This window comes from Ursus americanus, chromosome 2 (genome assembly GCF_024610735.1).
Source record: "Ursus americanus isolate L20-20 chromosome 2, mUrsAme1.1.p, whole genome shotgun sequence".
Taxonomy (NCBI): Eukaryota; Metazoa; Chordata; class Mammalia; order Carnivora; family Ursidae; genus Ursus; species Ursus americanus.
In genome coordinates this window covers 24,241,785-24,265,887 of record NC_142128.1, presented here as the reverse complement: position 1 = coordinate 24,265,887, position 24,103 = coordinate 24,241,785, and the positions used below count along the sequence as shown (strand labels likewise).

At 44.1% G+C, this 24,103-nt stretch overlaps 1 protein-coding gene across 1 annotated transcript in view; it reads right to left on the bottom strand.

Moving 5' to 3' along the window:
- The window catches only part of LOC148110514 (uncharacterized), a 147,625-nt gene that overhangs the window by 6,866 nt on the left and 116,656 nt on the right, over window positions 1-24,103 (bottom strand). Inside the window, exons 16-28 of the mRNA XM_087869951.1 lie at window positions 14,249-14,380; window positions 9,914-9,935; window positions 8,102-8,190; window positions 7,791-7,868; window positions 7,346-7,456; window positions 6,693-6,756; window positions 6,387-6,525; window positions 4,265-4,366; window positions 3,533-3,593; window positions 3,393-3,428; window positions 3,246-3,313; window positions 3,028-3,122; window positions 253-406 (exon numbers count right to left, since the gene is read on the bottom strand). Coding sequence (XP_087726077.1) covers window positions 253-406; window positions 3,028-3,122; window positions 3,246-3,313; window positions 3,393-3,428; window positions 3,533-3,593; window positions 4,265-4,366; window positions 6,387-6,525; window positions 6,693-6,756; window positions 7,346-7,456; window positions 7,791-7,868; window positions 8,102-8,190; window positions 9,914-9,935; window positions 14,249-14,380 — 1,151 coding nt within the window. The remainder of the gene's footprint in view (window positions 1-252; window positions 407-3,027; window positions 3,123-3,245; window positions 3,314-3,392; window positions 3,429-3,532; window positions 3,594-4,264; window positions 4,367-6,386; window positions 6,526-6,692; window positions 6,757-7,345; window positions 7,457-7,790; window positions 7,869-8,101; window positions 8,191-9,913; window positions 9,936-14,248; window positions 14,381-24,103) is intronic.

Genomic DNA, 24,103 nt, shown 5'->3' with positions numbered 1-24,103 from the left:
TGTCTGTCTATTGCACAATGTCACACTTCTTCTCAATGGCAGACCCCTGCTGCCCAGGTCTGTATGGTGAAACGAGACAGTCCACGAAATGGATGTCCACAGAAAGTTGAGGAATGTTCCTGTGTCCTCACTCAGGTTGATCCTTGCATTGCAAAGCCTCGTGGTACCTCCTCTACATCTTCGCCACCGACACAAGTAGTCACAAGATGAATACGCGTTACAACTCACATCATGCAATCCAGATCATCTTACCACATGGTGGAGGAACGAGGGGCAGGGGAGGCCCGCATGTCGACCAAGGTGGAGGAGGCTGAGGTGGCCCACAGCCAATGAAGCCTGGTAAAGTTTGGTCCATAGGGCAGGGCATGCAGGTGGGCCGAAGAAACCCTCTCACATCTGGACCCACCTGCAGACAGACAGGAAAATAGTTTGGTAAGACAGACAGAAGTTATAAAACCAAGAGATGAAACCCAAAGAAGGAGCTCTCACCACCTGGCTCCTTCTCCAATACCACGTTCCAGCAGAGCCGCGTCCGAGCTAGAGAACTTGAACCCTCCCCACTGCTGCCAACTATAACAAGGGGGGAGAGGGGAATGGATATTACAGGAATAACCTACTGTCACCAAACATCACTAACCATGTCTGCCAATGGTCACTAGCAAGAAGTAGCATCTTCAAAGATGAAAAAGGAGCATGGCAAACTAGTGAGGCTGGACACTCCAGACACGGAGGCATCGGGATCCTGGACAACACTTCATCTTTCCTCCTCAACCACACAGAATATTTTGGTTTGTTAACAAGAGAGAGAATGTGATGAAACTGCCCTTTCTTCTCAGGAATCCGAGCCACTCGAGGTGAATCCTTTGCCTGCAAGCCCCTGACTGTCCCCACGCTGCCTCACTTCCTGACACAAGGGTCTTCTGCTCTCTGCAGTTTCTGGCCATGGCCACAAACACACTTGAGGAATTAGGGGCCTGTGATCTGACAGGGGAATTGGAAAAGTGTTTTCCAAAAGGAACGTGATACCAATAACCCTTATATAACTCAGCAGCTGTGCTTATCTTAAAACACAGTCACTCGGACATTTCAGCACACTGAGTTCCAGAGTAATTTTGTCCAATAGGAAATTAAGATGGGAAGCATAAGTTAGAGAATTCACAAAACTGTACACGCTTTCCGATGGAAAACTCCAGAACGTGTGATGAGAGAAGAAACCTGCTCTCACTGTGACTTAGGACCAAACGACCTGCTCCTAGAAGCCCAACGGAAGGGCTTGTGGGGCACCGGTTATGCGGATAATCGCTAACGTCCCCCCTTCAGAAAGTGTGTGTCAAAGCGTGTTTTGCGACACGACACTAACAGCTTTGATCATGCAAAATAGTTGTGGAAAGGGTACAAGTAGAGGGATTCTGTATAGCACGTTTACCAGCAGAAGTGAAACAGCGGTGACTTACGAAACATGGCCTATCTAAGCACATTCCAAACCGCAAAGCAGATAATAAAAAGTGGACGGAGAGCTTCCCCTAGTTTCCAGTCGTGAGGATGACCACAGACCTTGTCACAGGTTAATCATCTAACCGCAATATGAACACAATACCTATCGCACCTAAACCTACCCCAATGGGAGTCAGGCAGCCCAGAGACTTCAGTGTGCAGTGAGCTGTCATGTTCCTTGAGTTATTTCCCCCTTGTGCGCTATGGGTGAGCAGGGGTACACACACACACACACACACAAACACACACACACAGACACACACAGACACACACAGTGAGTGTTCTGCCATCCTTCACCTCTAACTACCTGTGGCTTCGGGAGAGGCCCCCAAAGATGACGATTTGTAATGGAGAAGCCTGTCAGCCCCTGTGTGAACTGCTTGTATTTTGAGAGGTGAATGACGCCACAGACAAACTGGATGACCCACCCAACAGACACAAGGCCAGGACAGGGTGTTGCTCGAAAGTGGAAGTTTCTGAAAAAAGTGGAAAAGTCCACAGTAGTTAACTTGTACATCCCAGGGTCTCTATTAGGCTCAGTGCCGTTGTTCCTTATGGGAGCCCCACCAGGTTCAGCATCAGACCAATGCCCTAGAATGCATGGAGGTGGATTCAGACTGACATTGACTGTGCAGAATTCAACCCAGCCCTCCAAACCCTCCCCCACCACGTCCCACCCTCTCCCACTTTCGTGTCCCTTCCTAGACACCGAGCATTTCCCTCATGTCTCTCCTGACCCCTGATGACAAGGGGGACACCCGCCCCTCCCCGTCTAGGAAGGGACCACTGTCCCCCACCTGCTTCAGGTGCTTTCATAGCTAAGGAAACAGCAGTAGACTGCTCCGGGGAAACCAGCTACAAATGAATAAACCCTCAAAATGAACAGCATGCATTCTTCCTCAAGCCACAGGCTCATGGTTCAATCTTTCAGTCTACAGATGAGGCCTAGCATGTGTGACTGGCTATTATGGAAATATTTAACAGAAGAAATGGAGTAGACTGATCGTATAGTCGGGAGCAAAGAAACAATAGGAGATTGAGAAGTAAAGCTGTGACATCATACTGATAACATTACAGGAGTAAAATGCACACATCTCACTGATAAATGCAGTACTGCAGATTGCAAAGAAAACCAAAATAAAGGAACCTCCATAAAGAATAAATAAATGACTTTTTTTCAAATAGTCTTTTTCTTTTCTCAAAGACTCTTTACCACTGAGTCAAGGTGGGAAGGAAGCTGGGGCTCATGACTCCTCCAGGCTCATCTCCTCAGTTGGGCGGTGGTGGGGGGTGGGGGAGGTTCTGCAGTGAGGGGACGGGCGTGAGCTCCGCCTGTCACAGGGACAGGTGCCCTGCTGCCTGGGGGAATCTGAGGAAAACACCCACCTGTCACCCCTTCAGACAACCTGCTGTCCGTAGGTACTGCTCGTGATTCTCTCCAGGACACACAATGACCACCCACAGGAATGGGAAGGACACCGTGTGTTTTCCCAGCAGAAGTCAGGCTGCCCTGTTTCACAGCGCGCTCCCTACCTCTCCGTGGAGGGCTCCACATCTCAGGTCTTCCCAGCATCGCTTCCTGCCTCATGCATCCCTCAGGCAGCATCTCTCCTTCCATCATGCGCAGTCTTGAATACAGAGAAAGAGCAGACGTCTATAAGAATTACATCACCACGTCCTCTACTGGACACCAAACAGTGTAGTTGTCACCCCTCAAAACACCCGTAAAAAGGCACATCAGACTCGCACACCTGTGTATCATGTAGGCGTTCTCCCTGCTCTGCTGCTGTATCTTCCGCTCCCAAACCCGAGCCTTGATCTGCGGGAGAAAAACCCACCCATCTTCAGTTGTGCCGGACTGTGCCCCAAATGGAGAGCAGGGAAAAGAAAACACTTACCCAATTCCCTACAGCATTCTTTTCATGAACTGCGATCTGAAAAAGCCAACACACCAAAAGCGCATGTTCAGGGATCTAAGGGCCACTTCCGTCCCCTGCAGGAGGCGCTAAGGGGCCTGTTGGGGCACAGCTCAGGTTACCTTGCGTTCAAAGGTGAGCTCTGCCTCCTGCAGCTGGTCTTGCATCTTTCCGATCTGTTGTCTGTCAGGTACAATTGCTTTCGTCAGATAAAGCCCAATATTGGGTGTGATTTTAAATCATCGGCCCATGTGGCCATCCTCCAGTTATCTGTCCCCTCATCCAATTGATCCTGACACAGGAAACACTTCCACATGACTATACATGGACAGCAGGATCAAAGCTATTGTCACATCCTTTCCTTACTCATTTCTCCACACATGCAGGGTTCAGAGTTGATATAATTTCCTTACCCGTTTTCAATCTTTCCCTAATTTATCACATGACAAGTATCTTTCGTCATGAAGCTCTATTCTCCTTTAACTTCTATCCTCGCCACGTTTGCCAGGGTTGCAAAGACCAGCGCCATCAGATGGCACCACCGTGTTTATGGGTAGGATTCATCCTACGACAAACTGCTTTCCTCAAGATGACCACCATTGACATCACAACCAGGGACTCTGGCGTGGAACAAGTTCCCACAGAGTCAGGCCAGCGCTGGTTATCAGGACGTGTTTACTAACATGGTTGTTTTGCTCTTTCTAAAACTTATCTCTTTGGGTCTGTTAATTCTTTCTGGATATGTCCCCTGAATTTTTGTTTATATTACTTGTTGAGTCTAGACATTGTACAAAGGTGAAAAATACAAAGTAAACAAGGATTTCAGGAGCCGCTAGTATGGTGTCTGAACTCACTTGTACTTGTCTATTTCTTCTTTGGTTACTTTCAGATTTTCCTCGGCATCTGACAGCTGATTCTTTGTTGCCTCCAGTTCATAAAGTGTCTTTTCCAGCTTCCTAAAATGGGAAAGGTATATACATAGACCAGTAGCCAAGGTCCAGAATTTCTGCCGTTTTTCCTCCCAGCACACTTGCGGCCTAGATTTGAATGGCTTCCATAAATGCACAGACTGTGAACACCATCAGGGAAATGAACTGAAGGCCCCATTTAGGGCTAAAGAAAAATCAGATTCTGGCTGCTGCCACGTCCCCTGCAATCAGAGCTGTCTTTGTACTTCTCTACTTCAATTCATTCATCACCAAGTCACCAAATAACACTGCACTTTGTGCCCTCTCAGAATAGGTCTTTCTTTCTCTGAGATGGTGAAGGCTCATTTCAGTTCAAAGTGAGAAACTAGGCCTGAAAACTATTTGGATGAAGCAGGAGACCATCATTAGTCTTACACCTCCATGGGGAGCCCCGATCCTCAGACCAAGGCTGTGCCCGACACGGACAGCCCAAAAGGAAGCCTTCCAGAGTACGGCTTCATCAGCGTGGTAACTCACTCCCAGACATCTCTAGGGTTTAGAAGTACAACCCCTGCTTCCTCCTTCAAAGATCCTGGTGGAGGAAAAGGCCAATCTTAGTGCTGACGGTATGTCCTGAAGTATAAAATGATGTGAACTGTCACACAGTCAGGGTGTTATCTCCAGGCAACAGATGTCAGATGGACAACTATCAACTGCATGGAGTCAACCTACTTTAACAGAGTCCACTGATAGTGAAAGCAGCAAAGAGCGATGCTTAGAAAGGCTGGTTTCCTGTGTCGCCCTCAGACTCTTTTGTTCATGGTGTTGATTTAAAGGGTTTCAATGTGATTCTTGATTTACTCAAGAATCACATGCAAAAAGACTCTTAGAAACTGAGACAAAAGCTCTAGACAGAGAAGGACTCATGCATTTGCTTCTGGTCTCTCAGGCAATCCTTCAGCACATGCTCTGTGGAGTGGCTGTAATGTAGTGGTTCAGCTGTGAGGTGTTGAAGAGAGAAAGGTGGTCAGGACACTGTACCTGCCCCAGAAAGAACTTACCAATGAACAGAACCAAGATGCCAGTGAGACAGAGCGGCCCCCACCCCCGGTGTGGGAAGGATTAGCACAAAGCTGAGTCTCCAGGGAAGAGGGGGAACAGTTTTGCTTTTCAGCATGAATGAGGGACTCTAAGGTCCTGAGAACTTTCTCCTCCTGAGGAAAATAGAGGAAGTACTGTACAAAAGTGGAAACTCGTGAGTGAATGCACCCAACTTCTAAGGAGCGCATGAAGAAACAGGAGAACCAGATGCAGAAGAAGGAAGCCCAGGAGAAAGCCAACCTGGCAGTGGGAGCCAAGCTCCCCAGGGCTCATCAGTGAGTTCTGGAACAGGCAAGTGAACTGCAAAGAAACTGAACGACTTTATGAGCACAGCCTTAGAAGGAAACAAGTGCTGTTCAGGGTCAGCCAGCAAAGGTGAGCCCCTAGTGAAACTGCAGGCTTTGCTTGGGACGCAGGAGAGTTACACCTACAAAATCAGGTGGACAGGAAATACCCTGGCCTTCTTAGGATTGGGCCACAGTGAACGATTTCGGTTGTACACTGGATGAAGGGATCCAGTATTGCTGGAGCCCCAACCCACTTTCCACAAAGAAATTCCCATTGTTTCTGCAGCAAGAGAATTCCATTTTTCTCTACACATTCTTGACCCAAGTCTGGTACTGAACAAGAAACTGACTGAATTCAGGGCTGATGAGAACATGTGATGAGACTGAAACCAAAAGGACAATGTAGATGGACCCAGAGGGGATCCAGGTATCAAGCTGATTAGTGCTGGTACCTTCCCTCTTCTGCCCCAATGAATCACACCACAACGTGTGACAAGCAGTTGGAACAGAAACAAAAATGCAGGTTGCACAGATCAAGGTAGGAAGGGCAGGTACTTCTACAGAATGCATTTGGCAAAAATACTCTAGATCCAATTCCCAACGAACTACAACTATCTAGCCTGGCTGCCACATAAATTCATACAACAGTGTTTGTGACGATTAACACAGGAATAGCTTACTCTTCGGCAGCCACTTTTCTTCGTTCAGAGAAATCCACCACGATACCCAATTTCTTCCTTAGCAGCTTCAATTCCACTTCCTTAGCTGCTTTCAAAGAACTCAGGGCGTTGCACTTCTGTTCCAGGACCTTTTTGCTTTCTGTAAAGGATGAGTTTTCTTTTGTATGAGTGGGCACGTGACCTGAGAACTTGGTTTTGTTGGGGAAAGGAGAAGGGCAAGACCTTGAAGGCAGGAAGGCATTCTTTCCCTTCCCAATGCAAACTCATTGCCAGCATCTGGGGATTTCTTTCCCTAAAATAACATACCCTTCAGTACACGTTTTTTGGACTCCAAGTCTCCCTGCTCTTCATCCTCCAATGCATCTTGGGCCTTGAAGACGGATATGAGGAAAGACATTCAAGAAATCATGATCACAGAACAATGTGAGTGCACCTAACAGAACGGGATCATGCAGTGCAACAAAGAAAGCCCTTGAGGCATAAATAGAACAAGGAGAAAGTAAGGAGACCCACACTTTTGTATACACACATATACACAAACACACACAAACACATATACCTAATTATATACATAAATTATATATGTACATATCTTCCCCTATTAACATTGAAAATTCTCTCTTCAGCATTGACAGGAAGGGACTATACAATTTGGCTGGCTATCACCCTTCATAACTCAAGTATCTTGTGGGATTTTCTGCATATCTTGGAGGGCAGGGCTGAACGATGTGATAATTACCTAGCTGTGAAATAAACCATACTTCCTAGTCCTTGAAATAGCAGACCTCATCGTGATGGTCCTAAGTGAAATTCCAGCTCACTGTTCGGTAGGAGTTTCAGTTCCCAGATGCCCACTCTCTACTGTGGTAAACAGCAAGCGAATACGCGGCCCTCCCCTCACCCAATGACCAAAAGCCTCCTGAGCCACGTTAAGGTAAATCTCAACAGCCAACTCTTACCATGTCCTCATTCTTGACATTCTTCTCTCTCATAGCTTGCAACATAGTCCGCTTGAAATGAAGGGCGACACTTAAATTTGCATTAACCCGTTCAACCTTTCCGATGTTCTCCTTCAACAAAACATATTGAATGAGTAATAATAATTCATCACTTAGGGCACGTGGGTGGCATCTGGGTGTCGCAGTAGGTCCAACTCCTGCTTTCATTTTGGCTCCAGTCCCCACCTCAGAGTCATGGGACTGACCCCTGCGTCAGCCTACACACTCAGCATGGAGTCTGCTTGGGATTCTCTCTCTCCCTCTGCCCCCCTCCACTCGCTCTTTCTCTCTCGCAAATCAATCTTTAAAATAATAATAATAATAATAATAATAATAATAATAATAATAATTCATTACTTTTATTTCTGTTGTTAGAACACAATTCAGGCAAAGAAGGGATCCTTACCTTCAATTTAAGAATTTTGTCAGAGAGAAACTGATGTTCTCTCTTCATTTCTGCGCGATGTTTCTTTCTTTCCCTGATCTATAAAATATACGAAAAGGGAATCAGAATTCAAAAATAGCAGAGTGTTAGACAAAGCTATCTAACGCTGTGTGACTCCTTTCTCGGATAGAGAGGCAGTGCTCTACACTTGTGAAGCTTCTCTTGAATCGCGATCATTTGTGGGTCACGTGAAATAGGTCAATAGGATGAACTACCAGAGGGGGAAGTAACCAAAATGAAATCACAAAAAATATTTGAAAGGGCACTGATACCTTCTCCTCCCAAATGGATATTTCTTTAGCAAGTTCCCTGTTTTCATTTTTAAGCCGATGGATCTTTTCAGCTATTTGTTGTAAAGTAACTAAAAGGAGAAAAAAGAATTTCTAAGATAATTAGCAAAACCAGTGACATCGAATAATCCCACTGTAATAGCCCCAGAGACACATTCTTGGACACTTGGGTGTAACTAACTTGATAGCATTCCCATTGTGCCTGAAAAAGCAAGGTTTAGCAGCATTTGAAACCTAAGACAACCTATTTCAGGGAGATTCCTACTTAAAATGTTTTCAGAAATAGAGAAACACAATCAAATGTCTTCTATTTTTCTCCCATCTGTAAGCATCATTCTTGGAAAATTCAATCACTGCAAATACTTATGTCATCACCAGAGATGTAACAGAAAAATCAAGCATCCTTTCAACTAACATCTCTCTCCTCCAATGATTAAGGTACGTAAGTAGGTCCCTGCAAACAACCCAAAATGAACAAAACCATCCTTTGCTCCTGCTCAGCGCCACGTCTACTTCCAGGTCCTACTTGGAATTCCACACAAGGAAAGCTCAAAATGTCAACTGAGTGGCTACTCAAAGGCCTTCCATGACTTCCTGCTGCTCACAGATTGCCTTTCAGGAACCCCAGGCTGGGGGCTCTGGAGGACCAGATCTTTGGAATCAAACACACTTGGGTACACTCTCCATGTTACACAGAGTCTCTGGAGTGCCTGGTAACTCACACTCCCTGGAACACAAGGTTTTCTCAGCCCAACTTGAGAATGCCACCCTCCATCCTTAAGGGAAAACAACCCTCATGAAGCTCCCTATCACAAGTGGATAACACCTGTAAGCTCTAGAACACAGACTCCTCTAACAGGCACTTAATTCTCTCATCTTGGGGCACCTGGGTGCCTCAGTTGGTTAAGTGACTGCCTTCAGCTCAGGTCATGATCCCGGGGCCCTGGGATCCAGTCCCACATCCAGCTCTCTGCTCAACTGGGAGCCTGCTTCGCCCTCTCCCTCTGCCTTCCACTCTGCCTGCTTGTGCTCTCTCTCTGTCAAGTGAATAAACCAAATCTTTCAAAAAATAATAAGTCTCTCATCTTACCTCAAGTGCAGATTCTCTTCTATTGGCCCAATGTGAGTGCTCTCGTGCCCCGAGATCTCTCTTCTCACCACCACCACTGCTGCACTCACAGGGACAAACACCAGCATTCGAGGGTTTGCTAAGGGCCAGGCAGCCACCTCGGCCGTCAGACAGCACCATGGAATCACCACAATCCATGAGGCCCGGACACAATACATTACCACCCCTGGCACACGTTCCTTTCCACTCCTTCTCCCCTGGCAGGAAAGGCTCCCTCCACTTCAGACTCAAAAGCATGCTTTAAACCTCTCTTGTGACACACACTCTGCCTGGCAATACCTGTCTTCTTCTCCAAGTGTAGCCTGCTTGATAGACTCAGAGTGTTTTCTCATCGTCACATTTCACCAAGAGCCAGGTCATGGCAAAGTACCCACTCCAGACCTCAGGCTCCTATCCTCACTTGCCTCCTAAACTTCTCTCTGCAAAATTACACCCTTTTTGTTCTCCCTCCTCCCATGAGGTGTTCCTCCTCCTGGTCTCCTAAGAGATGGCAACACCCTCCACATTATCACTTAGACTCCACATGGAGAAGAGAAAGATTTTCAAGACTTAACAAGTCAATTAGACATCAGAAGTCACCACATTTATCCCTAGTCAAATTACACCCACATCAAACACCGGTACTGAGAATTTATTACAAAGAAAACTAAAGCCAGAAATCTTACCTTCATATTGTCGAGGGGCAATCTAAGAATGGAAGAAACAAAATTAAGTTTGATGTCAAAACATATTACTAGAAAAAATCTACAGTTCAGATAAATACTGAAATAGTAATCCAAAGAAGTTACAGTAATCATTTTACTTAGCAGAATGAATTCACAGGATTAGAAAGAAGACAAAATTAGCATTTCTAACTATGAAACTCATCTATGACTTTCTCTGAGTCATCATAGTTCACAATTCATTTTTGATAAAGAGCACAAAGGTGTATAACTTACGTTTTACCTCAAAATCTATTCACATTCTATTAAATGAACGTTCACCCTATTCAATTTTGACAAGGGATCGGGTGGACATTTAAAAAATAATCATTAATTCATCGTTTCCCTAACTGTTTTGTAACCAATATCCACACTGAAGTTTAGAACCTGGGATTATTGTTCAATCCTGAAAGATATAAAATGGAAGGAAGGAAGAAAGAAAGGAAGGCAGGCCGGTAGGGAGGAAGGCGAACAAGCAAAAACTCTGAGAAAGATATGCTTCTTGCCTTCTCTAGAAAGCCTTTCTGAAATCTTACAAAGACTTGGCTATTTGCTGAATTCACATGCAGTTACAGCACACAAGGTGTTATGAATTTTCCCAGACTACTACAAATGGAGGGTCATCAAAAAGAAATGAAAGCCATCGACGAGAAAAAGAGTGGCACGTGGCGAGTGATGAAGCATGAGCAACAACAGAAATGACAGCTGATGTTCCGAAAAAGGGGAACCAGGCTCCCCAGAATCGAGTCACCCAGATAAATTATAGCTCAATAAAATCTAGGCAAGACCCCATTTTGACACCATTAGCATATTTCCCCGTTCAAAAGTTTTACAGGATGATGAGAGGCTGAGGCCAGCCCCCAAATCTTGCCAGGATATTGGAATACCAGCACACTATCAACAAGCCAGTCATGATAATGTTGTTGGGGAATGTGCATCAGTGGAGGGCAAACAGAAAATCATGGCTATTCCATTAATTTCACGTGCTGCTTAGGAACCTCTGAGCTTCCGTGGCCCTTGTCACCCAGCCCCACAGGCGGGAAAAGTGAAAAGATGGATGGGGCACACCAAATACTTAATATTTTTGTTTTCTTTCTGAAGGGAAGCTTTCTCCATTGGCCGGGACAGGGAGAAAATTCCCATTTAGAAATAAACTCAAAAGCTTTCTGTTCTTCTCAGAAAGGTCTGCCCTCAAGTGAAATATGTCACCAGAGCCTAATTGGGGGTTTCCCAAAGACTAAGCAATAGAGCTGAGGGCAAATACTCAACTCCAGTGCTCTCTCCTCCCTGTCTCACCTGGGAGTAAACTCAGTCTAACCCCTAGCCAGTTAAGTAGAAAACATCACCCTAAAGTCCACTTATCTAAGTTTCTTTACTAGGACACAATACCTACCTTTCAACACAACCTTACAGGGCACACTACAGGTAAAAACCACAACAGCAAGCATTAGAAACACACTTCCCATGGCAGAGATGATGGGATTAAGCAGGCTAGGAATTACAAGTCCCTTCCATGTATGATACTGGATCTCAGAATAAAATGGACAATAGGAAGAAGAGATGGTGAATGTACACAGAGAGATGAAACTCTAAGATTTTAATGTAATTCTAGACAACACCACCATAGCAGAAATCAAGAATGCCTTTGATGGGTTCCTTAACAGACTCAACATACCAGAGGAAAGAATCATTGAGCCTAAAGAAATTCCAGTAGAAAATTCCAAAAGAGAACACAAAGACAAAAATTACAAAGACGGCACAGAAAATCCAAGACTAGTGGGACAAATACAAAACATGTAACACACAAATTATAGGAATACCTATTCCTTCAGGAGAGAAGGGAGAGATATTTGAAGCAATGACTGAGGATTTTCCAAAATTAATATAGTCACCAAATCACAGATCCAGGAAGCTCAAAACATCGAAAGCCAGATAAATACCAAAACAAACACACAAACAACTAACAAACAAAAAACACTAACAATGCCTGATCTAGACTATTCAGCTACAGATCATTAAAGACAAAGAAACTATTCTGGAAATCTGGAGCAGGGGTTGGGGTAGGTGTCTGAAGGAGGTGGAGGGGAGCAATAACACCTTACCCAAGAGGAACAAGGATAAGAACTACATCACACTTCTCAGAAACCATGCCATCAAGAAGGACAAAATGTTTACAGTGTTAAAAGAAACATCAAACTAGAAACCCGGCCATTGAAATGATCCTTCAAAACACACTACAGGGTAAGGAAAACTGTCAGGGGTAGTGACAGTCATTACTTCAATGGTAAAGGGGTCAATTCTCCAAAAAGACATAACAATTTCTAATGTGCGTGCATTAACAACAGAGAGTCAAAGTACATGAGGCAGAAACTGAAAATATTGCTGGTGGGAATAGATGAATCCATTCCTACTGCTGGAGAATTCAAAATCCTCTTATCGGTCATTGACAGATCCAGCAGATACAGAAGTTCCATGAGAACACAGGTGAACTGAACAGCATCACCAATCCACGGCAGCCATTAACATCTGCAGAATACTTCATTCAACAACAGAAGTACAGACATTCTTCACAATCTCCCATGGAAAAGTCACTGAGAGAGGCCATACTCGGGGCCATAAGATACATCTGAACAACCAAAGGAATAGAAACCACAGGAAGTATGTTCTCAGACCACAAATCACTCAAACTAGACATCAAGAACATAAAGATAGCTGGAGAATGACCAAACAATGGAGATTAAACAACACACTTCTGAAGAACACATGGGTTGGAGGGTAAGAGGAGGAAAGGGTGAAAGAGGTGAAAGGGATTGAGAGTACACTTATTGTGATGAGCACTGAGAAATGTATAGGATTGTTGAATCATGTTGTACACCTGAAACTAATATTACACCGTTTGCTAATTATGCTTGAACATAAAGAAAAACACACGTATGGATCAAGAAGGCACCTCAATAGAAATTTAAAACTATTTTGGCCAAAGCAACCTTTTTCATGACACATCTCCAAAGGCAAGAGAAACAAAAGATAAAATGAACTTGTGGGACTTCATCAAGATAAAAAGCTTCGGCACAGCCAAGGAAACAGTCAAAAAAACTAAGAGGCAGCCCACGGAATGGGAGAATATATTTGCAAAAGATACTACAGATAAAAGACTGGTATCCAAGATCTGCAAAGAACTTCTCAAACTCAATAGGCGAGAAACAAGTAAACAAATCATAAAATGGGCCGAAGATATGAACAGACACTTTTCCAGTGAGGACATACAAATGGCTAACAGACACATGAAAAAATGTTCAAAATCATTAGCCATCAGGGAAACTCAAATCAAAACCACACTAAGATACCACCCTACGCCAGTTACAATGGCAAAAACTGACAAGGCAAGAGACAACAATTGCTGGAGAGGATGTGCAGAAAGGGGATCCCTCCTACATTGTTGGTGGGAATGCAAGTTGGTACAGCCACTCCCAAAACAGTGTGGAGGTCCCTTAAAAAGTTAAAAATTGAGCTACCCTATGATCCAGCCATTGCACTACTGAGTATTTACCCCAAAGATACAAACGTAGTGAAGAGAAGGGCCATATGAACCCCAATGCTCATAGCAGCATTGTCCACGATAGCCAAATCGTGGAAGGAACCGAGATGCCCTTCAACAGATGACTGGATTAAGAAGTTGTGGTCCATATATACAATGGAATATTACTCCGCTATCAGAAAGAACTAATTCTCAACACTTGCTGCAACATGGACGGCACTGGAGGAGATAATGCTAAGTGAAATAAGTCAAGCAGAGAAAGACAATTATCATATGGTTTCTCTCATCTATGGAACATAAGAACTAGGATGATCGCTAGGGGAAGAAAGGGATAAAGAAAGGGGGGGTAATCGGAAGGGGGAATGAAGCATGGGAGACTATGGACTCTGAGAAACAAACTGAGGGCTTCAGAGGGGAGACGGGTGGGGGAATGGGATAGGCTGGTGATGGGTAGTAAGGAGGGCATGTTTTGCATGGTGCACTGGGTGTTATACGCAACTAAAGAATCATCGAACTTTACATCAAAAACCCGGGATGTGCATGGTGACTAACATAATAAAAAAAAAACATTAAAGAAAATAAAATACTGTGTAATGTTCCAAAAAAAAGAAATTTAAAACTATTTCAATCTAGGTGATAATCAAAATTGACATTATTAGAGGGAAATTTTTAGTACTGAATGGATATAAAAATGTCCAGTGACTATAAAATTTTCTGCTTATTTATGAATAAAAGTATATCAGGTACTTTGGTATACTTACAGCGAGGACGGTTCTCCAGATGTAAATGAGAAAGGCACAAATGCCCAAATAGCCAGTAAGAATGGCAAAGTTCCATAGAACTCCAGCCCCATCAAGGCCGAGAATGAAACGGTCAGGCACAACGTGGACAACCTGAAATAACATTTGAGATAATGAAGAATCTCAACGACATTCACAATGTATATGTCACAAGGAATCAACTTCACAGACTCCCCACCAGCCTCCAGGAAGTAAGCACACCTCTCAACTGCCTCCTCCTGGAGGAGAAGGAGCACAGAGGGATTACAAAGGAGCAGGGGCCAACTTTGGGGACTGATGAGTGTGTTTGCTCTCTTACTTGGTGATGGTTTCATTGCTGCTTACCTATGTCAAATATCAACAAACTGTATTCTTTAAAAAGATGTTGTGATCATACAACATGGAAGCTGTAGGAAAAATCTAATAGGCAAATCTTAAGAGATTTTATTTTCCCTACAAGCACATTGCAGATATTTTTTCTATAGCTAACAGAACTTAAGAATTTATAAGTCAAAATAAAATAGACAATGCAAGTAAATGTAAATTTAGAGTAGGTAAGAAGTCAGTGACTTCTATTGTACATCCATGAAGGACCTGGATAAACTCCTTTGGAACATTTCAAAAAATACACCCAACATGTATGGAAAAACAAGAGAAAGCAAGAATAAAACATGTACTAGAGATAAAAATGAGAATGTTATATGGACAGATGTTCAGATAAGGACATAAGTGAGACAGACAGGAGGTTTCTCATTAACTCATTAATATAACATGGGATTGTTATTCCAACAAAAATAAATTATAGTTATTGTTTGGTTTCTGAAAACATTGATGTTTTCTTTCAATGCTCACTTTGTTTCTGAATCACAGTCCAAAACATCAGATTTCTGAAGTACATAAAGATTTGCATCATCAGGTGATCTTGTATATTTTGAGGATATCTGTGAGGTTTTAGTTACTCGAACACCTATCTCCAAAAAGCCAATGAAAGGAATCCATGTTCCTATTTCTTAGTATTGTAACTAAATCAGTCAGTAGCAATTATAAAATTTAACTTTTTAAAGAGAGAAAACATTAAAATAAAAGATTGCATTTATTTATTTGAAAGAGAGAGAGCATGAGCTGGGGGAGGGGCAGAGGGAAAGGAGGAAGCCGACTGCCTCTGAACAGGAAGCCAGACAGGGCTCAATCCCAGGACCCTGGGATCATGACCCAAGCCTAAGGTAGACGTTTAACTGCATGAACCATCCAGAGGCCCCTGAATTCTAAAAGAATACTAAATTCCTAGATATGGACCCCAAAATAAAGAACACATCTCATTTTACAAAAACTAGAGTTATAAGTATTTCAGGAGAAAAGACGTTCACGATGCAATTTGTACTAACTCACACCAAGCTTGAATTTTGTGCAAACACAACTCTCTAGAAAGTAGCCCCTGAAATCTATAACATTTCCATCTTCAGCCCTCACTGCTGAGGTCAGGAAAATGTGTGCTGGTGGAAACATACACTGTCTTTGAATAGCCACTGTCTGAAAGAGAGCAGTAGCTGTCAGCACCATGGTTGATCACGGGGATCAATTGCACACAAGACAGAGGCCATCTTGTCATGAATGTAAAACACGCCCAGTCGTGGGCACTCGGTACATCTGGCAGCTGTCTGGATGCTGACCAGCAGCTGACTCTTAACTGGATGACATCCAATGGGGCCAATAACACTAGGTTTTCAGGGACAGTGGCCATGAGCAGGTGGAGGTGGGAAATGCAAGACCAGTTAGTTCATGCAAGAGCCCAGAAATGAGGCAGGGTGAGAAAGCTGAACTGATGCAGTTGAGATGATGACTGGGTAGAGGGGAATAATTCCAATCAAGACTACCAAGAAATGTCCTCCTTTGAAGACTCAAAAGAAACAGAACAGAGTCTATTTTGACTGGAGGTATTTGTGTGGAATGATTCTGCCTCAATATAAGGATCCTTCCTGACTACTGACACTTTCCAGATCTCTCTGTAAGAATCTGGTGCAAGCCAATCTAAAGAAGTCTACTTATTTCTAGGGGTGTTCCCTGTCTGTCTCTTTCTTTCTCTCCTGAGGGTACAGGTTTTACTTTTTAATGACAAAATGAAATATTCACACTGGAAACCAGGTATTTCTTTATATTTGGACAATCCTAAGGACGTTCAGGACCTTTTTACTTTGGGGAAATCAACACTCTGTACATACTTGGCCTAAGAAAGGACGACAACTCATTCACTTCCTGATCCCACCACTCCTAGTGATTTTCCCATGACAAATGTCTCAGCAGAATAAGGTCACTTAGTGTCTGCTGGGCGTCTCAGGGCTCCCATGGACCTGGTGGGACACAGAGTCCCTGGGGACAGCCTCCAAGACCAGAAGGAAAGGGCTGACTCAGAACTTGTTAAAAGTCAACAAACCAGGAAGCATGGAGCACAAAGGACATTTCACTTTTTTTTTTTTAAAGATTTTATTTATTTATGTGACAGAGTGACAGAGAGACAGCCAGTGAGAGAGGGAACACAGCAGGGGGAATGGGAGAGGAAGAAGCAGGCTCATAGCGGAGAAGCCCGATGTGGGACTCGATCCCGGTACGCTGGGATCACGCCCTGAGCCGAAGGCAGACGCTTTAATGACTGCGCTACTCAGGCGCCCAGGACATTTCACTTTTTAACACTCTAGTCCCAACACCAATGCTTGAGATATCTTTGTTCCCAGGGCTGCCAAACTCCACAAATATCAACAATGTGCTGATAGGAAAACAAACTACACATAAGATGGACCCTAAACTTACAAGGCTTGAAGCAGCAGCTTCACCGGGCTTCCAGAAGCCAGTCTAATACCCATAGTTCCTATTAAATTCGAGTTCCTGACATTTTTAAGGACAATTTTAATGAGATATAATGTACATATCATCTAAGCCCCCTCTTTAAGACAAAGAGCTCAATGGCTTTTCGTATCTTCACAAATCCTTCCTTCTTGACACCATAAACCTAGTATTTTCAGGTTTCCATCCTGCCAGCACTGTGGTTTTTGGACCAAGCAGCGCAGACAGGATGTAGAACTTGGTGTGGACAGTTGTGGCCACAACCCCTTCAGGCTGACCGAGAAACCTGCCCTGTGGTGCTCGGTCTTCAGGGAAATGTGAAGGTCTTCTGAAGTTCCCATCAAGAACCCCAGGAAAAAGCTGTTATTTAACCACCGTGTCAAAGAACCCACTAGGAAGGAAGACACTACCAGCAGCTTTGGGGCACCTGGGTGGCTCAGTCAGTTAAGTGACAAAGTCTTGGTTTGGATCAAGTCGTGATCTCATGGTCCTGAGATTGAGCCCCTCTTTAGGCTCTGGGCTCACCACACAGCTGGCTTGGGATTCTCTCTGTCCCTCACCCTCTGCCCTTCCCTCTGCACCTGTGCCCTTTCTCTCTCTCAAATAAATCAAATCTTAAAAAAAAGAAAAGAAGGAAGACACCACTGAAGTGCCATGTTAACTCACATTTGGGTTTGGGTAACTGGGACATTGGAGCAAGAGAAGCCAGAAGAGCAGCCTCTGCATCTTCATCTCCTGGCGCTTTCAAGGGGTGCTGGGGCACCAGGGAGGAGGTGGAGATCGGGGGTGGTGTGGAAGTGGGGGTGGGTGGGGTAGGGAGTGGTGGGAGGGGATAGGGTGGTAAATAGGGATGGGGGTAAGGTGGAAATAGAGGGTAGGATTGGGGAAGGCGTTTGTCAGGACAAGAGGAGGTCTCGGACAGTGTCAGGGTCAGATCAAGTACTCAAGGGGAGGCAGGAGGGTTCAGAAAGGTTAGTAGGTCAGCAGGTTAGTAAATCACTAGGTCAGCAGGATACAGTAGCAGGTTAAACAATTGGAGGAGGATCCACCTTCTTCCAAGCCTTCACCTGACTGAAGGTATCCTTAGCAACGCAGAGGCTGTATACTTTCTCTCGACCAATCAGCTGCCTTTGCCCCTGGTACATCATAACGGACACCCCGTGTGACCTCGTTTGTAAGTAACCGCTTCCCAACTGTCGTCTCACCACACACCATCCCAACGACAGGTCTTCTCTGGAACGTTGGCAGACCTTCTTGTTTCTGCTCCCTCCCAACCCAGGTCCCTGTTCCCTCTTTTTTTCTATCTTTTATTTATTTATTTATTTATTTATTTATTTATTTATTTATTTATTTTTATTTTATTTTAATGTTTAATTATATTATGTTAGTCACCATACAGTACATCCCTGGTTTCTGATGTAAAGTTTGATAATTCATTAGTTGCGTATAACACCCACTGCACCACGCTATACGTGTCCTCCTTACTACCCATCACCAGTCTATGCAATTCCCCCACCCCCTCCCCTCTGAGGCCCTCAGTTTGTTTCTCAAAGTCCATAGTCTCTCATGCTTCATTCCTTCTAATTACCCCCCATTCTTTATACCTTTCTTCCCCTACCGATCTTCCTAGTTCTTATGTTCCATAGATGAGAGCAATCATATGATAATTGTCTTTCTCTGCTTGACTTATTTCACTTAGCATTATCTCCTCCAGTGCCGTCCATGTTGCAGCAAGTGTTGAGAATTCGTTCTTTCTGATAGTGGAGTAACATTCCATTGTATATATGGACCACAACTTCTTAATCCAGTCATCTGTTGAAGGGCATCTCGGTTCCATCCACGATTTAGCTATTGTGGACAATGCTGCTATGAACATTGGGGTGAATATGGCCCTTCTCTTCACTACGTCTGCATCTTTGGGGTAAATACCCAGTAGTGCAATGGCTGGGTCATAGGGTACCTCAATTTTTAACTTTTTTTTTTTTTAAAGATTTTTTTATTTATTTGACAGAGATAGAGACAGCCAGCGAGAGAGGGAACACAAGCAGGGGAAGTGGGAGAGGAAGAAGCAGGCTCATAGCAGAAGAGCCTGATGTGGGGCTCGATCCCAGATCGCCGGGATAACGCCCTGAGCCGAAGGCAGATGCTTAACCGCTGTGCCACCCAGGCGCCCCTCAATTTTTAACTTTTTAAGGGACTTCCACACTGTTTTCCAGAGTGGCTGTACCAACTTGCATTCCCACCAACAATGTAGGAGGGATCCCCTTTCTGCACATCCTCTCCAGCAATTGTAGTTTCTCGCCTTGTCAATTTTTGCCATTCTAACTGGAATAAGGTGGTATCTCAGTGTGGTTTTGATTTGAATTTCCCTGGTGGATAATGATTTTGAACATTTTTTCATGCGTCTGTTAGCCATTTGTATGTCATCATTGGAAAAGTGTCTGTTCGTATCTTCTGCCCATTTTTTTATTTATTTGTTTCTCGTGTATTGAGTTTGAGAAGTTCTTTGTAGATCTTGGATACCAGTCTTTTATCTGTAGCATCATTTGCAGATATCTTCTCCCATTCCGTGGGCTGCCTCTTAGATTTTTTTGACTGTTTCCTTGGCTGTGCCGAAGCTTTTTATCTTGATGAAGTCCCACAAGTTCATTTTATCTTTTGTTTCTCTTGCCTTTGGAGATGTATCATGAAAAAGGTTGCTTTGGCCGATGTAGAGGTTGCTGCCTATGTTCTCCTCTAGAATTTTGATGGATTCCTGTCTCACATCAAGGTCTTTCATCCATTTGGAGTTTATTTTTGTGTATGGTGTGAGAGATTGGTCGTTTCATTCTTTTGCATGTAGCTGTCCAATTTTCCCAGCACCATTTATTGAAGAGACTGTCTTTTTTCCACTGGATGTTTTTTCCTGCTATATCAAAGATTAGTTGCCCAAAGAGTCGAGGGTCCATTTCTGGAGTCTCTATTCTGTTCCATTGGTCTATGAGTCTGTTTTTGTGCCAGTACCATGCTGTCTTTGTGATCATAGTTTTGTAGAACAGCTCAAAATCCGGCATTGTGATGCCCCCAGCTTTGTTTTTCCTTTTCAACAGTTCCTTGGCGATCCGGGGCCTTTTCTGGTTCCATACAAATTTAAGGACTATTTGTTCCAGTTCTTTGAAAAATGTCATCAGTGTTTTGATCGGGATAGCAATGAAAGTGTAGATTGCTCTGGGTAGCATGGACATTTTAACTAGGTTAATTCTTCTGATCCATGAGCATGGAATAGTTTTCCATCTTTTTGTGTCTTCCTCAATGTCTTTCAAGAGTGACTTATAGTTTCTAGAATATAGGCCCTTTACGTCTCCAGTTAAGTTAATTCCAAGGTAACGTATGGTTTTTGGTGCTATTGTAAATGGGATGGATTCCCTAATTTCTCTTTCTTCAGTCTCAGTATTTGTGTATAGAAATGCAACTGATTTCTGAGCATTGATTTTGTATCCCGCCACATTACTGAATGGCTCTATAACTTCTAATAGTTTGGGAGTGGATTCTTTTGGGTTTTCCATATAGAGTATCATGTCATCTGTGAAGAGAGACATTTTGACTTCTTCCTTGCCAATTTGGATACCTTTTATCCCTTTTTGTTGTCTGATTGCTGTTGCAAGGATCTAGTACTATGTTGAATAATAGTGGCGAGAGTGGGCATCCTTGTCGTGTTCCTCATCTTCAGGGAAAGGCTTCCAGCTTTTCCCCATTGAGAATGATATTTGCTGTAGGCTTTTCATAGATGGTTTTTATGAGATTGAGGAATGTACCCTCTATCCCTACACTCTGAAGGGTTTTAATCAGAAAAGGATGCTGTATTTTGTCAAATGCTTTTTCTGCATCAATTGAGAGGCTCATATGGTTCCTGAGTCTTTTCTTGTTGTTATGATGTATCACGTTGATCGATTTGCAAATGTTGAACCATGCTTGCATCCCAGGTATGAATCCCACCTGGTCATCATGGATAATCCTTTTAATGTACTCTTGGATTCTATTAGCCAGGATCTTGTTGAGGATGTTGGCATCCATATTCATTAGGGAAATCGGTCTGTAATTCTCCTTTTTGAGGGGGTCTTTGCCTGGTTTGGGGATCAAGGTAATATTGGCCTCATAGAATGAGTCTGGTAGCTTTCCTTCTGTTTCTATTTTTTGAAATAGCTTTAGGAGAATAGGTATTATTCCTTCTTTGAATGTTTGGTAGAATTCCCCAGGAAAACCGTCCGGGCCTGGAGTTTTGTTATTTGGAAGGTTGTTTAGCACTGACTCAATCTCTTCATAATTAATTGGCCTGTTTAAAAAATCAATTTCTTCCTGTTTCAGTCTTGGTAGTTTATAGGTTTCCAGGAAAGCCTCCATCTCTTCCAGATTGCTTAATTTATTGGCATAGAGCTGTTGATAAATGTTTCTAATAATCCTTCCAATTTCATTGGTGTTGGTTGTGAACTCTCCTTTTTCATTCATAATTTTATTAATTTGGATCCTTTCTCTATTCTTTTGGATAAGTCTTGCCAGCGGTTTGTCAATTTTATTGATTCTCTCAAAGAACCAGCTTCTAGTTCTGTTGATCTGCTCCACTGTACTCCTGGTTTCTAATTCATTGATTTCTGCTCTAATCTTGGTCAACTGTTTCCTCATGCGTGGATTAGGCCCGTCCCTCTGTTGCTGTTCCAGCTTCTGGAGGTGAGAATATAAAAACTGCATTTTAGATTTTTCTATTCTTTTGAGTGAGGCTTGGATGGCTATGTATTTCCTTCTTCTGGGCGCTCTCTCCTTCCTTTCCCAACTCCCGTCCTAGGGCCATTGGCTGAACAACATAAAAAACAAAGGAGGATAGAACTGCAACAACAATCAAATACTCAAGCAGGGTGGGAGGTTTCAGCCCCCTCTCAGCAACTCAGTGCAGATTGAACATCCATAAGATGTAGGTCCTGAAAGCAAACCATCTGAATCCCACAGCTATCTCCACATATCTGTCCACATCCTTATACCACTGTGGAGGACACATTAACTGTAGGCACACAGGGTGCAGTTACAAAAATGCACCCGATTTATTTTGTCCACAGGGGAAATTTCAATGTTTCCAGGGAGTGAAATCACACAGAGTACATTTTGGTAATAAAATGGGCTAGAAATCACTATAAAAAGCTAACTAGAAATTCCCGTATGTTTAGAATTTGAGAAGTAACTCTGTAAATAAGAGTAAAGAAATCCCAAAGAAAAAGAGCGATGTTGGAACTCAGTGAAATGAGCATCATAAAATTATAATCAAATACGTCTTCTGGCCAGAAATTCCTGGAATATTGGTGTGAGAAGATTGTACGGTCTCAAAATCATCCCTAATTGACCAAGACATTTTAATACTGCAAACAGCGGTAGATCTGTCACTTATCTCTATGACCCTCCTACCCATTAGCTTGGGCTTTACGTTATGAACCACACAGGGAATCAATCCAAGCTGACTCTCATGGGATCTCCTGGGACCTCCAGGAATGAGAGCATTTTAAGAGAAAACGTTCACCAGCTTCTCTCCTGGGAGATCCAGGGGCCCAGGTTACTCGATGAACCCCTGTGATCATCTCTCCTGGGCCCTGTCCTGAGCGGCACTTCCTAAACTGTTTCTCTCTAGGACTAACACAATGTTTCCCCAACTCATTCAGGCCCAAGGCAGCTGAAAATCAGTGCTCTACAAACCACCACTTCATTATTTTGCAAATTTCTTGTAAATAGGAACCATTCTAGCTCTGCTAAACTAGGAAAACAGTATCTTTAACATAAATATAGAGAAACGATAAAAAAACAAGCGAACAAAAACAAAAGAAGGATCACAAAACATTAGTATTAAATTCTGTTTAGATGCCATTGCAGGCCTCAAGAGCCCCAGAGTTGGGCTGTCCTGGTTATAGAAGGAGAGACCAGCTACAGAAGGGGTGGAGTCAGACTAGCCCAAAAGTGAACAGAGAGAGGCCCAGGCTATAAGGGGGACTAGGGAATTCCATGAAGGATGGCCAGGGTCACCTGATTATAACTGGAACAGGGAGCAGGGAAAGAAGAAGCAGTGAACAGAGTTTGGGGGCATCAAACAGGTGAGATCATTCATGGAGGTGAAAAGTGTCCCCAAAGCCAGTGTCAGCCTCCCATCCACAAAGCCCTTCGTGGCCCCTGGAGACAGGGCCGGGAGCCGAGAGTTTGAGATCCAGCTGTGCTGCTTACCAGCTGTGTGACCCTGGGCTGGTTTCCTTCAGTGAACTGCGAGTGTCCACGCCTGTGTCCGTAACTGTGCGGAGGCCAAGTGAAAGACACATGCTGAGCACCTTTGGACATCAGTATCATCGTCTCCATGGGGCAAGTGTCTCCCAGATCTGGTGCCTCACGTCAGCTGTTATGTCACACCAGTGTTGCACTGGTGACAACCACAGGTCCCTCCTGTGTCAGGCCTGTGCTAAGTCGCGTGCTTTGCACACATCATCTCTCAGGCTCCAGATGGCAGGAGGAGGTCATGAAGAGTGGACAGAGTTATGGGCCCCTGGCGAGGCTGAGGGATTCCTGGGCCCTGGGAAGGGTGAGTGAGTGGGGTCCCCTAGGGAGGGCTGAGAAATGCAGCTCCTGGGCTTACCTTGGAAGGAATGGGGGATTGGGCACCCCTGGAAAGGACTGGAGGAGTCTTACAGGATTCCTGGGTCCCCACAGGGCAGATCCCTCCCACACCTGTGCTGATAAAGGCTGGCATCTGGAAGCAACAGCAGCAGCAGCAGCATTCAGAGGCAGCAGAGGGAGCAGATCCATGGGAGGCTGGATGGAGCAGTGAAGAATGGTCTGGCAGCCAAGTGGACTCACCAGGCTGGGCTGCCCTCGGCCCCTTCCCCTTCCCCAGCCACCTCACTAGCTCTGGCCTTGACCTCACCCTCTAGCAGGGCATGCGCAAGCCAGGCAGAGGTGGACACCTGGGGCCAAGGAAGGGTCCCTCCCCAGATCTCT